Source organism: Cervus elaphus, chromosome 23, assembly GCF_910594005.1.
Source record: "Cervus elaphus chromosome 23, mCerEla1.1, whole genome shotgun sequence".
In the NCBI taxonomy this organism is placed as follows: domain Eukaryota; kingdom Metazoa; phylum Chordata; class Mammalia; order Artiodactyla; family Cervidae; genus Cervus; species Cervus elaphus.
In genome coordinates, this window is record NC_057837.1 from 30,247,509 (window position 1) to 30,264,716 (window position 17,208).

The 17,208-nt window shown below is 43.1% G+C and overlaps 1 protein-coding gene across 1 annotated transcript in view; it reads right to left on the reverse strand.

Moving 5' to 3' along the window:
• FAM171A1 (family with sequence similarity 171 member A1) overlaps positions 1-17,208 on the reverse strand; it is a 126,513-nt gene that overhangs the window by 43,261 nt on the left and 66,044 nt on the right. Inside the window, exons 2-3 of the mRNA XM_043882900.1 lie at positions 11,081-11,308; positions 5,155-5,247 (exon numbers count right to left, since the gene is read on the reverse strand). Of these exons, the coding sequence (XP_043738835.1) occupies positions 5,155-5,247; positions 11,081-11,308 (321 nt within the window). The remainder of the gene's footprint in view (positions 1-5,154; positions 5,248-11,080; positions 11,309-17,208) is intronic.

Here is a 17,208-nt window from a genome sequence, read left to right on the forward strand (position 1 = left end):
CAATGGATATATGAGTTTGAGCAAGCTCTGGGAGATGATGAAGGACAGGGAAGCCTGGCGTGCTGCAGCCCATGGGTTCACAAAGAGTCAGAACATAACTGGCAACTGAACAACAACACATAATGGGAGAAAACAGTGGTGCAGGGGTTAGAGCGTAAGAAATAGCCATCTTGGAGGGTCGGAAAACAAGTAACTCCTCCAGCCACATGTTCTGCTGTGACCATGAGTGGCTGAGTCCCCCAGGGTCAGCAGTTATTTATTCAGGCAAAGATGGCAGTATTATTCACAAGAGCCAAGACATGGAAACAATGTAAGTGTCCATTGATGGATGAATGGATACAGGAAATGTATGCATGTTTATATATATGTATATGTATACACACACACACACAAATATATGCAGTGGAATATTATTCAGCCATAAAAGGAAGGAAATTCTGGCATTTGGGTCAACGTGGATAGACCTTGAGGACACTATGTTAGTGAAATAAATCAGTCAGAGAAAGACAATATTGTATGATCTCACCTATAAGTGGAATTAGAATGGTTGCCAAAGGCAGGAGGCAGGGGATGAGGAGGACAGATAAAGGTGGTTAAAGGCACAAACTTCCAGTTACAAGATGAATATGCTCTGGGGACATAATATATGGCCTGGTGCCTGCAGCAGACTTGGGTATGGCATAAGCTCGGAGGAGGAGGAGGTCGCCAATAACTCCACCATAGAGCTGCCAGAACTTACATAGGACTGGGGAAATAGACTCTTGGTGGGCACAAACAGAACCTTGTGTGTAACAGGAGAAAGGAGTAGTGACCCCACCAGAAAATGACCCAGACTTGCCCATGAGTGTCCAGGAGACTCTGGTGGTGGCATGGGTTGGTGGTGGCCTGCTGTAGGGTTGGGGGCACCGAGTGTAGCAATGCATGCATGGGACCTTTTGAAGGAGGTCGCCATTATTTTCATTACCTCCACCATAGTAGGGCCCCAGGTAAATAGCAGGTCAAATGGGCCTTAGGAAGCATTACTATGAACAAAGCTAGTGGAGGTGATGGAATTCCAGTTGAGCTATTTCAAATCCTGAAATATGATGCTGTGAAAGTGCTGCACTCAATAAGCCAGCAAATTTGGAAAACTCAGCAGTGGCCACAGGACTGGAAAAGGTCCATTTTCATTCCAATCCCAAAGAAAGGCAATGTCAAAGAATGCTCAAACTACTGCACAATTGCATTCATCTCACATGCTGTTAAAGTAATGCTCAAAATTCTCCAAGCCAGGCTTCAGCAATATGTGAACCATAAACTTCCAGATGTCCAAGCTGGTTTTAGAAAAGGAAGAGGAACCAGAGATCAAATTGCCAACATCCGCTGGATAATCGAAAATGCAAGAGAGTTCCAGAAAAATATCTATTTCTGCTTTATTGACTATGCCAAAGCCTTTGATTGTGTGGATCACCACAAACTGGAAAATTCTGAAAGAGATGGGAATACCAGACCACCTGACCTGCCTCTTGAGAAACCTGTATGCAGGTCAGGAAGCAACAGTTAGAACTGGACATGGAACAACAGACTGGTTCCAAATAGGAAAAGGAGTACGTCAAGGCTGTATATTGTCACCCTGCTTATTTAACTTATATGCAGAGTACATCATGAGAAATGCCGGGCTGGATGAAGCACGAGCTGGACTCAAGATTGCCGGGAGAAATATCGATAACCTCAGATACGCAGATGACACCACCCTTATGGCAGAAAGTAAAGAAAAACTAAAGAAACTCTTGATGAGAGTGAAAGGGGAGAGTGAAAAAGTTGGCTTAAAGCTCAACATTCAAAAAACTAAGATCACAGCATCTGGTTCATGGCAAATAGATGGGGTAACAGTGGAAATAGTGGCTGACTTTATTTTTTTGGGTTCCAAAATCACTGCAGATGGTGACTGTGGCCATGAGATTAAAAGATGCTTACTCCTTGGAAGGCAAGTTATGACCAACTTAGATAGCATATTAAAAAGCAGAGACATTACTTTGCCAACAAAGGTCCATCTAGTCAGTTCAGTTCAGTTCAGTTCCTCAGTTGAGTCTGACTCTTTGTGACCCCATGAACTGCAGCACGCCAGGCCTCCCTGTCCATCACCAACTCCCAGAGTTTACCCAAACTCATGTCCATTGAGTCGGTGATGCCATCCAACCATCTCATCCTCTGTCATCCCCTTCTGCTCCTGCCCTCAGTCTTCCCCAGCATCAGGGTCTTTTCAAATGAGTCAACTCTTCGTATCAGGTGGCCAAAGTATTGGAGTTTCAGCTTCAAGGCTACAGTTTTTCCAGTAGTCATGTCTGGATGTGAGAGTTGCACTATAAAGACAGCTGAGCGCCGAAGAATGGATGCTTTTGACCTGTGGTATTAGAGAAGACTCTTGAGAGTCCCTTGGACTGCAAGGAGATCCAACCAGTCCATCCTAGAGGAAATCAGTCCTGAATATTCATTGGAAGGACTGAGGCTGAAGCTGAAACTCCAATACTTTGGCCACCTGATGCAAAGAACTGGTTCATTTGAAAAGACCCTGATGCTGGGAAAGATTGAAAGCGGGAGGAGAAAGGGACGATAGAAGATGAGATGGTTGGATGGCATCACCGACTCAATGGACATAAGTTTGAGTAAACTCTGGGAGCTGGTGATGGACAAGGAGGCCTGGCATGCTGCAGTTCATGGGGTTGCAAAGAGTCAGACGTGACTGAGTGACTGAACTGAATTGAACTGATTGTATATTTGACAGTTGCTAAGAGAGTAGATCTTATAAGTTCTCATCACAAGAAAAAACTGTGTGATAATGGATGTTAACTAGACTTATGGTGGTGATCACTGTGTAATATATACACATATCAAATCATTAAAGATATATGTCTATTATATCCCAGTAAGACTGGAGGTGGGGAACCATTATATTTCAGTTGTGAAAAAACAATGGCAAAGGTAATTAAAGAGCAACTGGAGGTCCCAGGCCCAACAGCCCCCATTGTGGTCCTGATGTGAAAGGATACTGAGGACTCAGGCCTATCTCTGCTGTCTCTTAGGAGAAAAGCAGGAGGTGACTTAGGGCTTTCACTGTGCAGATGACATTAAAATCTATGTATCTATTCCTGTTCTCTCTCCCAAACTCAGGTCACATATGCTCCCAGACATTTCTCCTTATTTCTCTTTATATACTTCTAAGAGTAGCATGTTAACCTCCTTGTATGTTCCCACAACTACGCAATAAAAAAAGGAATAAAGTCATCTCACTCGCAGATGGCACACGGATGCTTTAGGCAGATAATAATTGGTGTAAATAGTATTAAAATATAGGATAAATAAAACAAACAAACAAGGGGGCTTCCCAGGTGGCACTACTGGTAAAGAACCCATTTGCCAATGCAGGAGACATAAGAGACTTGGGTTCAATATCTGGGTCGGGAAGATCCCCTAGAGGAGGGCATGGCAACCCACTCCAGTATTCTTCCCTGGAGAATCCCATGGACTCAAGAGCCTGGTGGGCTACAGTCCATGGGGTTGCAGAGTCGGATACGACTGATGCGACTTAGCACAAACAAAAAATGGTTTTTCCAGTAGTTATGTACGGATGTGAGAGTTGAACCATAAAGAAGGCTGAGCACCAAATAATTGATGCTTTTGAACTGTGGTGTTGGAGAAGACTCTTGAGAGTCCCTTGGACTGCAAGGAGATCAAATCAATCTATTCTAAAGGAAATCAACTCTGAATATTCATTAGAAGGACTGATACTGAAGCTGAAGCTCCAATACTTGGGCCACCTGATGTGAGGAGCCTATTCACTAGAAAAGACCCTGAGGCTGGGAAGGACTGAGGGCAAGAAGAGAAGAGGATGACAGAGAATGAGATGGTTGGATGGCATCACTGACTCAATGGACAAGAGTTTGAGCAAGCTCCGGGAGATAGTAAAGGACAGGGAAGCCTGGCGTGATGCAGTCCATGGGGTCACAAAGAGTTGGACATGACTTAGGGACTGAACAACAACAAAAAGTAAACAAAAAAAAAGAATCTGATGAAACATTAAAAGACAGGAAATATCATTTTCAGGCCCATGGTTAAGATGGAAGAAACCAATCATCTCAGCACAAAAAAGGTTTGACACAAGTCTGATTCCCAGTTCCAAGGCCAGCCCCAAACAGAGGGCAAATTCCATAAACCTTCTGTACCAGATTTTCTGGAAGAGCAGTTAGAGGGGTGAGGTCACCTTTACACCACTGCACATGAGATGGGCTAAAAACACAAGGGGATAAGAGATAGAAAAAGGCCACACTTGAACGCCTGTGAATTTTTTGTTTTCTTTTTTGGGTGGGGGAAGAAATTTTTTTTATTGTAAAAAACACCTAACATTAAATTACTGTCTTAACCAGTTTTTTTTTTGTTTGTTTGTTTTTGTTTTTTTGCCATATCTATGTGGGGTCTTAGTTTCCCAAACAGGGATCAAATCTGTGTCCCCTGCATTGGGAGCATAGAGTCTTAACCCCACTGGACTGCCAGGCCAGTCCCCATCTTAACCAGTTTTATGTGTCCAGTGCACCAATGTGAAGTATATTTACACCATTGTGCAACAGATCTCTGGAACTGTCCTGTTTTGCAAAACTGAAACTCTAGGGAGTTTCCTGGGGGTCTAGCGGTCAGGACTTGCATTTCCACTGCAGGGGGTGTGAGTTCAACCCCTGGTCAGGCAACTAAGATCTCACCAGCCACAAGGCCTAGCCAAAAAAATTAAAAACAAACAACCCCCCCTGAAACTCTATATACTCAAATGCTTATGAAACTTTTCAGAGTGACTGTATCCACTGATCAGAGAGGCCCAGGCACGGTCTGGATTCTGACCCTGGGATGAAATTCTCACCTTTGGAGAAGAGAGAGACGTGGTGTGAACAGAGGGCAGAGCCTCTTCTTACCTCTCTGCAGTTCAAAGGCTGGGCTGATAACAAACAAGGCCACAGCCAACAGTTTCACCGAAATGCCAACGTGTCCGCGCACTTGTAGGGACTACAGCCATTATGTCCAGCTGTGGACATGCTCGTGGCCATCGCTACCTGACTACCCATTCCTCACATCTTAACAGTTGGCCCCAAAGTTACCATCGCTCCTCTTTTTAAATATCAGACATACCTTGGAATCCTGAGACTATCTGGACAACGTCTTCATACACCATCAGGGTAGCGGATCGTTCTGGAAGCAGGCCCAGGCTTAGTGAAGAAAATACTGTGGAAACAAAGATGGATATGAGGGAATTCTGACTTCTAAATCAAAGTGCTCATACCAATTTTTTAAGTACTCTGCATTCTTTGGATTCTCTGGGTTAAAATCAATCAACAACATTGATTTTTTACTAATGTGACATAATAATAAATATATATCTGTTCTCTGCCTCTGGTTCCTGGCTCAAAACCCCTTGTAAATTCCTGAGTCACCAGAGTATCTTTCTGATCTGATGAGGAGACTCCGGGTGGCCTCCTGGATGCGGGTTGGTCACCAAAGAGATCAAACCATGATGAGAATCTTGGAACTTTCAGGCTCACTTCCCATTATCCAGAGAGAATAGATGGGGTGGAGAGTTCAGTTCATGACTGATCACACCTGCCATGACTGATGAAGCTACCATGAGAGTCCCAAAGGTACAGGCTTGGGGAACTTCAAACTGGTGAGTACATTTATGTGCTAGGAGTGTGGTGCACCTCAACTCCACGGGGATAGAAGCTTCCATGGCCAGGACCCTCTGGATCTCACCCCGTTGTACCTCTTCATGTGGCTGTTCATCTGCATCCATTATGATACTTGTTATAAACCAGCAAATGTAAGTCATTGTTTTTCTGAGTTCTGGGAGTCATTACAGTAAAAGAAACCAGGGAGGGGCTCATGGGAACCTCTGATTTATAGCTGATTGGTCAGAAGTACAGGTGACCACTTAGGGCTTGTGTCTGAATTAGAGGACAGTCTCATGGGACTGAGCCCTTAATAGGTAGCATTTGGGCTAATTTTGGACAGTTACTGTCAGATCCTGATGCTGGGAAAGATTGAAGGCAAGAGGACAAGGGTATGACAGAGGGCGAGATGGTTGGACGGCATCACCACTCAATGGACACAAGTTTAAGCGAGCTCCAGGAGATGGCAGTCTAGGGGGTCTCGAAGAGTCGGACACAACTGAGTGACTGAACAACAACTGTCAGAATGGAACTGAATTGTAAGACACCCAGTTGGTATCCAGAAAGGTGGAGAACTGGTTGATTTGAGAAGAAAACCCACTTACTAGGTGTCAGAATTATCATCAACAGAGAGAAAGGAAACAGTTTGTCCTTTAAGTATTGTTAGCAAAAGTCTTTCAAAACTCCATGCGTCCTGCAATCTCTCTATAACAACTGCTTAGCCTACAACAGTTAACTACATATTTTTTTATTCTTTAGAAGTTCTTAGTAAAGTATCTGAACTTCTTCACATTAGGAATCTGTTAAAAGTTACAATGCACACACTGTATGTATGTAAAATATTGGATATTAACATTAAAAAAGACTCACAATATGTGCTTAGGTTAATGGATAAGTCAACGATAAACATTTTTTTTCCCACTGTATTTTGGGAACTAATAAGATGACACTTTGCAGGTGGCACTAATGGTAAAGAATCCGCCTGCCAATGCAGGAGACATAACAGATGCAGGTTCAATCCCTGGGTGGGGAAGATCTGTTGGAGTAGGAACTGGGAACCCACTACAGTATTCCTGCCTGGAAAGTTCCATGGACAGAGGAGCCTGGAGAGCTACAGTTCATGGCGTCGCAAAGAGTCGGACACGACTGAAGCAAATGAACACAGACGACAGAACTTGTGCGACTTTAAATTCTTGTTTAAAGACCTCGACTTCCAACCTACAAATTCACAGAGCCTACACGTTTCTTGGGAATTCCCTGGCTGAACAGCACTTAGGACTCAGTGCTTTCACTGCCAGGGTCCAGATTCTATCCCTGCTTGAGGAATTCAGATTCTGCATGCTGCAAGGTGTGGCCAGGGGGGAAACACCTAATTCTTCTGGGTAGAATATGAACTTAACAAAAAAACCAAATCAATGTATTATGGGATAACAATAATCACTAACATTACTGAACCCTCACTGACATGTCAGACTTTATTCTAGGTGGTTTAATTTGAGTAATTTATTTAACTTTGAAAACAGCTCTCTGAAAGAGGTATTATTAATATGCCCCTTTGACAGGTAAGGAGACAGGTTTATAGATAAGGAATTAACTTGTCCAAGATCCTGAATCTGGTAAATACTGGATCCAGGATTTGAACTCTGGAGTCTGACCTTCACTGCTATGCTTCACAGGCTCAAGTTCAAAGGCCTCTTAAATTCCATCCAGGCCTAAGTTCCTACTTTTTTTTTTGTTGCTGTTGTTGTTTATTTTTAACTGGAGGATAATTGCTTCACAATATTGTGTCGGTTTCTGCCATACATTAACATGAATCAGCCATAGGTATCTGTGTATCCATCATCCATATTGAACAGATGTCATATTTGCTTCAGATTCAAGCCACTTAGTCGTGTCAGACTCTTTGGGACCCCGTGGACTGTAGCTCGCCAGGCTCCTCTGTCCATTGGATTTTTCAGGCAAGAATTCTGGAGTGGGCTGCCATTTCCTTCTTCAGGGGATCTTCCTGACCCAGGGATCGAACTCGCGTCTCCTGTATTGCAGGCAGATTCTTTACCTGCTGAGCCAGTGGGGAAGATTGAATCAGCCACAGGTATACATATGTTACCTCCCTCTTGAACTTCCCTCCCACCTCCCATCCCATCCCACGTCTCCAGGTTGTCACAGAATGCCAGTTTGAGCTCCTTGAGTCATAGAGCAAATTTCTACTGGCTATCTATTTTACATATGGTAATATACATGTTCCCATTGACAGCAGTCTCTCCATTTAAAGAGGAAGAAAGTAAGGCCTAGAGAGGTAAAGTAACTTTCAAGGAAAATATTAGGAGCCAGAAATATCAAATGCTAAATAGAGCAATTATTGGGTTCATTCAGGTTTTTGGTAGGATGTTACAGAAAAACCCAAATGAATTTTTGGCCAACCCAATACTTAGCACAATTGGCTCTGGACAGTGCCAGAGGGCCCAATGAGGGGCTGGCCATGGATATGACCCCTCTTTCTACACAGTCCATTTATTTCGCTGCCATCATATATAAGGCCCAGAGCTAGATGTGCAGAATAGATCACTGTTGGGGGCAGTCTGTGCCCTTAAGGGATCTACATTAGAAGGAGGCTAAGACACACAACCAATAGCTACATGACAAGCAGAATGTGACAAAGTGCCCTGACAAAGAAAAGGATGGACCTTGGTGCTGGGAAAACAATCCAGAGTTCCTCCAAATGTTAAACATAGAGTCACCATGCGACCCAGGAACACCACTCCCAGGTACATGCCCAAGAGAACTGAGGATATGTGTTCATGCAAACACTTGTACATGAAAGTTCATAGCAACATCGTTCATAATAGCCAGAAAGTGGAAACTAAAGGCCGAACATGCTTGGCATCCCACAGGCAGCTTAAATCCAGTCTATGCTATATTCATCACTGACTATGACCCTAACACTCATTCTTTTCCTTCCCATCTCCTGCACCTCCACCCCCATCTCCACCCACTTTTGTAGGAGCCCCAAGCTTGGAGAGAGGGATACATACAGGGAGCGAGTAAAGGATTTCTTTCAGTCAACAACATTAATCCAGTCAACCTTAGGGAACCCCAGGTGGCCCATCGCCCATCTGTTATTCTATCCACTCCATCACCAGCCAGAAATTTGAGATTCAACTCACATTCATCCAACGTTCTTTCCCTTGTATCCCTCCCACCCATTCTCCAAGGCTTTCTGAATTCTGCCTGCTAAATATTCCTCAGGTTTATCTCTTTTTCTCTAAAATGTTCCTAAAGCATTTCCTCAATTGTACCTATTTTCAACCCACTTTCCATAGCTCTCAAAGCAGTGGTCCCAAATTACAGTGAACATTTTTATCCATAAATACCTGGGGGATGGGGGTTATTGTGGGGAGTAGAAACTGCTTATTAAAATTCAGCTTCCTTGGTCAATCTGTCCAGTCAAATGGGTGAGTCCTGGAATCTGTATGTTTTTACAAGCATCTTCTGATGCTAATATTTATTCATCCTCAAGACTCAGATGCCCTCTCTGCCTCCCCAGGAAACTCCTTCATTCGCTCCTGTAGGCTGGTGGACCTGTCCTCCCCAGCATCCCCATCTGCACATAAATCTATCAGAGTATTGATCCCATCAGAAGGAACTGGCTTCTGTGGCTGACTTCATAACTAATGGATAAACCTAGAAGCAAGTCCTAAGTCTCTAGATTTGTATTCTCAGTGGCCAGGGCAGTGTCTGACATATAGTAGGCACTTGACAAATATAAACTGAACTAAAGAGAATTTTGTGGAAGAGGGTAGGTGCTGGGGCTGGATGAGACAGGCATAGCCACACTTCGCTTCCATGGGCCCCAGAGGCAATGGGAACCCTGATGGGGCAGGTCCAGCGGTGCAGAGGTGAGCACGAATACTGGCCTTGTGCCAGGCACTGTGTTAGATGCTACGCATTTATTGAGCACCTACCATGTTTTAGACACTGTGGGTGCACCTATGTTAAATACTTTTTACTCAGAACTGCTCTACAAGGTGGTATCAGCTCCATTTTGCAGAGACTGGCATCAAAGCTGGAGGGGTTCAAGCATAGATTTGGAGCCAGAACCCAGGTTATCTGGTTTCCAAAGTCCATCCTCCCCCCATTACCCTGGCAACAAGTGTGCTGGCAGATAATGTGGTCCAGGCACGAGATGGAGTCTGAAGTAAGGGGACAGAGGGGGCACCATCTGCTGCTCCCACCTACCCCATCCCCAGCTGAACTCACGTCAGGCACCATCTTTGCCCCTGGTGGTAGGCCAACTGCTTTGCAGGGGTGAATGGTCATGCGATATTGTGATTTATAATATGCAACATATATTTGGTCTGGGTCTCATTTCTGGCTCACAGCTCCTAAAACCCTTGGAATTTCTTAAGTGATAAGGGCAATAAAGGAATCTTTTGTTATTCATATCAAATGAATGGGGCTTTCAATGGGAGTTTCAGTTAATATAATGACTTTTTGGAAAGCTTCATGATAACCTAAGGAGGGGAACTGGTTGCCAGGGGAAACCATGTGACTAGAGACTGGAATCTGTCAGCCTCACTGTCCTCTCCCCCTGACCTCCAGCAAGGAGACAGCGGCTGGAGGTTGAATCAATCACTAATGGCTAATGCTTTAATCAGTTATGCCTACATGATTTAGTTTCCATAAAACCCAAGAGGATGGGGTTGGGTGAGCCTCTTGGTTGGTGAGCACCAGAGGTGCTAGGAGGTGGTACAGCTGGCCAGGGAAGGAGGCTCCATGCCTCTTCCCACAGACCTTGCCCTACACATGTCTTCATCTGACTGGTCCTTTAATAACCTTTATAATAAACTGGTAAGCTAGCAAGTACCAGCTGGGTTCGCAGACTCGGCGACACATTGCTGGGTGTGTGGAAACACCACAACACATTTGGTGATTAGACGCGCCAGGGGAGGAATGGAGTATTGAGAATGGAGGAGCAGCAGGAGTGCTTTTCCTGAGCAGGTAAGAAGGTGGGACAGAGAAAGACAGTCTGGCCATCATGCCTACCTTTTGGCAGCCTTGCTCTCAGATGCTAAAGTGAGATGAGGAAGCCCCATTTCACCGCACTGTCCCAATGTCACTGGCTGGTTATGATCCATCATGTACAGAACGAAACAGTGGAGAAATGAGTAGAAAAGGCTTTGGTTCCATTGTACGAATAGCAATGTGAAGCCCAACCAAGCTTCACACCAGATCCCACCTTCCCTGCACATAAGGGGCACCAAAAACTAGGGCAGAGAATGCACATGTATTTTCCTAATTGTCTGACTTAACGCTTACAAAATCATTTCTGTGTCTGATTCCACCCCTAGCCTGATTATATGCCCTGTTTTAGAGAAAGGTAAAGACCACCTTACCAGGTAACCGGATGGGCTTCCAGGGGGCAGAGTTTGGCACATAGGCATGCTTTGTGGCCGTGACAATCAACTGACTGCCCAGCTTATACTGGAATTTGATGAAGGCAACGCCATCTGTCCCCGAGGTACCAGAGGCAATGGAGACCTGGTTGGTGAAAATCTCAATGAGCGCATCAGGGACGGGCTGATGGGTGCTGGCATCACTGATGTGGACCTTCAGGGTGACCTCTGGAAGAAGGACAGAGCAACAAAGAACTGGTTATTAACTGGGGAACTCCAACAGTGATTCTGTAATAACAGCAAAGGGAGGTAGAAAGTATTCACGGGATATGCTTAGATAATCTAGACTGGGGACTTTTCTGGTGGTCCAATGGTTAAGACTGCACGCATCCAATGCAGAGTGCACAAGTTTGATCCCTGGTGAGGGAACTAAGATCCCACATTCCATAAGGTGCAGCCAAAAAAAATTTATTAGAAAAAAAATTCTAGATCTACATCCAAAATATAAATCGTTTTAACCAGGAACGTTATCTTCTTAGCAATTCTTTTTTACTTTGCATGATTCCTTATCTTCTTCAAAACCACCACCTATAACAAACTCCTTTCCTCCTGGCTCCTCCCGGCTTCCCCCAACAATAATTGAGAGAAAATCTCTATTCCTTTAAGACACTGTGCAGCAGCAAACACAATGCTTTCTGATCCTGCCCAGTGTTGCTGGTAAACACAGCCTAAACAAGGCTCAGGCTGCTACACAAGGGCCCTACAGGCACTAATTTGCAGCAAAATTGTTCAACAGTCTGTGATGAACATGATGTGTACAGCTCAAGGTCACTGTGCTGGTAATCATGAAGACATGACTGAAAAGTCGTCCCTGCACACAGTACCACCAAGGGGGTGGGCAGACTATCTAAGCAATGCATCCTGCCCAGACATGGACCTGCCCCAGTTGTTACCCCGTTTAAGGAACCAGCTCGCCCCTCCTTGGGAGCGAGGAAAAGCACCTGTTACTTGGTTTTGTTGGATCCCTCACGCTGCAGCCTTCCCAAAAAAGTCTTGACTGAATTTCCCTTCCTGATTTCTACTGATAAAGAGTTCAAGGGCTCGGTTGGTATCACAGAGTTAATACATTTTTTGGCTAGATGACCATAAGGAATAGCTAAAGAACCCTAGACCCAGGAGTTACATAAGGTCTGCACCAAATAAATCTCTCAAAAACCTTGTAGAGAAAAAAAGTGCTACAAAAACTGAACCTGGTTACTCCCTACTATAGGAGGAGAAAACTACTGCCAAAAGAGGGATAAAATCAACATCAAGAAAATCAGGCATATGGCATTACAAAGCATGTCATTCCTGACAATCTTATCAGTGTTATTTTAATGCAGATTTGCAGCACACATTTGCTTTCTTACAGAACTGGGTCTTACTTGTCCCCAGTGGTATGGGAAGTTATAAATGAATTAATACTCTCATAGCAGAAATCCTCTAGAACAGGACAAGTGGGAAGGTGCTTTGTGGCATTGCACGTTGATGATTTACATAGTCTTGTAATGCAACATTCACTAACAACTGGGATTACAAGTTTTCTGCTTTCTCTTCACTGTTGGCTGAGAATGCAAAAGCAGCAGAGATTTGGAAAAAGTGAAATAATTTCTGAATAAACACAAGAAAGGAGTTCTCCAAAGGAATGGACACCAAGCAGGGAATAAAGAAGTGATAAATTGGGAGAATGGTGCTGACGCACATATACTGCTATGTATCAAACAGATCACTAATGAGGACCTAATAAAGAGTTTATTGCTCAGGGAACTATACTCAGTGCTCTGTGATAACTTAAATGGGAAGGAAATCCAAAAAAGAGGGGATATATGTATGCATATAGCTGATTCACTTTGCTGTACAGTAGAAATTAACATAACATCTTAAAGCAACTACATTCCAATAAAAATTAAGTAAAAAAAGAGTTTTCTTATAATCAATGCCCTGGGTTCTACCACTTGAATTTCTTCTAACATGGGAAGCCTAGTATATGTTCTGCAATTATATACCTTGAAAAAGATTATTTAGCTACTTCTTTTGGTGTAACAGGATGTGAAAACACATTATTGTGGTTAGGTAATTATTACAGACTACTGGGGTGTCATATGTATTAAAATTTTGCAATTTGTTTTATTTATATGAATAAAGAACAGCAGGAACAGCCCACCCATTCAGTAGGTTTAGATTTAGCTCATATTTTAAAAATTAGACTTTATTTTTAAAAGCAGTTTTAGGTTCATAGCAAAATAGAGTGAAAGTTACAGAAATGTCCCACTGGGGTATCATTTTTATAGCAACGCTTATATTATCCATTCAACAGCAAACAAGATTATTCCCATTAAAAGACAACCAGGGGAGTGATCTTATCATGAGGTGGGGCAGTTCAGTTCAGTCGCTCAGCCTTGTCTGAATCTTTGCAACCCCATGGACTGTAGCACACCAGTCTTCCCTGTCCATCACCAATTCCTGGAGCTTGCTCAGACTCATGTCCATTGAGTCAGTGATGCCATCCAACTATCTCACCCTCTGAGAAAAGGTGGGGCACTACATACTATTTATTTATTTCATTTTGCAGAGAAAAGGAAGATCCTATAAATGGCCCTAGACCTAAATATGCAGTAGGATCCACTCCTGGGCATATATCCAGAGAAAATTCTAATTTGAAAAGATACATGCACCTCAGTGTTCACAGCAGCACGATTTACAGTAGGCAGGACATGGAAGCAGTCTGAATATCCATCAACAGATGGATAAAAAAGATGTGGTACATATATACAGTGAACTGTTACTTAGCCATTAGAAAGAATGAAATGTCATCTATAGCAACATGAATGAGAGATTATCATATTAAGTGAGGTTAAGTCAGGAAAAGAAAGGCAAACACCATACAATATCACTTGGAGAAGGAAATGGAGACCCACTCTGATATTCTTGCCTGGAGAATTCCATGGATAGAAGAGCCTGGTGAGCTACAGTCCATGGGGTTGCAAAGAGTCAGACACAACTGAGCAACTAATACACTTTCATCACTTATATGTGGAATCTAAAATATGGCACAAATGAACTTATCTACAAAACAGAAACAGACTCACAGACATAGAGAACAGACTTACAGTTACCAAAGGGGAAGGTGCGGGGGAGGGATAAATAAGGAGTTTGGGATTAGCAGATACAAACTACTATATATATAAAATAGATAAACAGCAAGGTTCTACTGTATGATACACAGAACTATATCCAATATTCTGTAATAAACCATACTGGAAAAGCGTATATATATATACACACACACACACATATATACACATACACTGAATCATATTGCTATACAACAGAAACTAACACACCACTGTAAATCAACTATGCTGCAACAAAAAACCATTATCCTGAGTATGTCTGTAACGGTGATTTGGAGGAGATGAACATTTAACTGAGTAAAGCAGATCACCCTCCTTCATGTGGGTGGGCCCTGTCCAATCAGTTGAAGACCTGAAGAGAACAAAAAATCCCCCCCAGAGTAAAGGGAGACTTCCTCCTACCAGTCTCTGAACACTGGCATTTCCTACTTTCAGACTTGAACTGAATGTCAGCTCTTCCCTGATTTCAAGTCTACCAGCATTTGAACTAGAACTATACCATCATCTCTCCTGGACATCCGGCTTGCCGGCTCACCCATTAGACCTTGGGACTTGTCAGCCTCCATGAGCATGTGGGCCAGTTCCTTAGAATAAATCTCTTCCTATAGGCCCATACATCCCATTGGCTCTGTTCTCACTGTGTCCATCATGGGTTCCAATTCTGCAGCACATGGTGGGTGGACCCTGGGAGTGTGTGCTCAGATCTCTTCTTGTTTCACACTCTTACTCAGCATTGTTTCATGATCAGGAATTCAGTTACCGCCTCTACAGCATGCTTCTCAAATTCTCATGGACCAGTGGTAGAATCAAGAAGGAAAAAACAAGTGCTCAGGAATTCCTCCTCCCCTATAATTCAGAACTCCTTTACTCTTGGCAGATTTGAAGAGTTTGACTCTGTGGGCACAAACCAAGTCATTTTCAAAGAGCATATCTGCTTGGTGGGTAGAACACTAAACATTATCTTTTAGTCCAGCATGATCTTTTCATCATCTCCTTTCTATCTGCCGCAGACTTAGAACTAAAGGAGACAAGTCTGTTTCAAATTGCTGGTTGGAGAGGAGGCACCCACACAGCAAGTTTAGAGCAAACATCACGGCAGGAGCAAGAGGAAGGAATTGCAGTGCACCCTTCACAGGTGCAAAGTACTTAGCAGAACTGCCTGTAGACACCGAGGGGCCATGCCGCCTCTCCTCCCCTTTTACCTTCAAATAGTAATAATGTATGTCTTTAGTTTTTTCCCACAAATGACAGAAGACTTTCACTTCATAACTTCTCATGCCAACTCTATAATCGACATTCTTCATCTCTCCTACAGTCACCTGCTGAAGGGTACTACTCCAGAGCGCAGCCCCCTCTGTGGTTCTCACCGGGAACACAGCTGGGAGGACCATGCTCATCTCAGTCTGAACAGCCACCAAGCCTCGGTTTCATATCTACTGGAAAAAGATCTGACTTATCACGGAAGGAAAAGTGAAATCTACAGGCTCCATCGTTCTTTTTTTTTTTTTTTTTGGTTTCTTTCTGTGAAGTTTTGGCTCCCTCTGACCATTTTTCATGGTTTTTTATACTCCCTCAAATTGGCCTTGATGCTGGGATTTTAATATTTTTCTTCCCTTTTGGTGTTTAGAGCTGTTGGTTTCCACAGCAACCCACCTCGCTGGGAACCCAGTGTTTGCTGGGTTGGCCCATCAGGCTCTGTGCAAAGAAAGTCCATTTCCACCAGCAGATCAAGCAAAGGCTTTCAGTCCAAGCTGCCCAAATGCCCTGTGCTGCTGACTATCAGGGAGAGCAGCAGAAAAGCGAATCACTGGACTCAGTCTCCAGCGCTGTGATTATAGTTATATTTAACCCAAATTCAGGGGAGTCACAACAGCTTCCCATCTCTTACGTCAAAATATAAAAAATTAGTCATTTGAAAATATTTTCTAAATGGGAGGTTATTTTTAAAACATTACCTGACCTTTGCTTGAAGAGACTCTGCTCCATACTACTTGGTGCTAACTTTTAACAATATCTGTATATTTATAGAATTGCCACTTATTTATACAGCAATTACAGGTATATCCTGAGCTGCCCATGTAAAGGGGTAGTTTTCTATCCACTTACTTTACTTTTCTTGGAAATATTAAAGGTTTACCTTACTTTGTAAGATATCTGATGAAACAAGAATGCACTTTATTACACTAGCGTTTTCTTGTAATTTATTTTCTCTGGTCTCATAGAGTGCATATGCATCTTACATTGTTCAATTTTATTTTCTTCTTAAAATTTAGCGAATCGTGTGAATCTGCATTCTCATGTACAATCATGTTAGTTCACATGTCTGTAAGATTACTGTACTGCAAGGTGAAAAATATTTTTTTCTTTTTTGTTTTTGTATGTATCATTTGTGTCAGAAGTATAATAAATCTATTACAGTAGAGTACTATATAGCCGATTGTGTTAGGTGGGTGCCTAGAGTAACTCTGTCGGACTTATGAACAAATTTGGCTTATGAATGCGCTCTCAGAATGGAACTCATTCACATGTAGGGGACTCACTGTACTTTTCCTTTGTTTTTCAACAGTTTGATTTTTTAAAAAAATTAGTGAATCATATCCTTTAAGCAAATTATATATTTTCTTAAAAGAGACATATTTATAATATTAGAGACTATGTAATATTGTTACAGAAACACAAGTCGGTGTGCCCGATGCACAGAAAGGCCAAACAATACCAAAACATCGGAGTGTGGAGGAGAAAGGTTTATTCAGGGCTGTGCAAGAAGACAGGTGGCTCATGCCTTGAAAACCTCAAATTCCTCGAAAACTCTCAGTGAAGCCCTTTTCTAGGAAAGGTGAGGGAGGGGAGGGGTGAGTTGTAAACTTCTTGGTGTCTGAGCTTTTGTTCCTGAGGTCAGGTCACAGTCAGCTAACGACATTCCTGTAAACCTCCACCACGCCAATGTTACTCTGT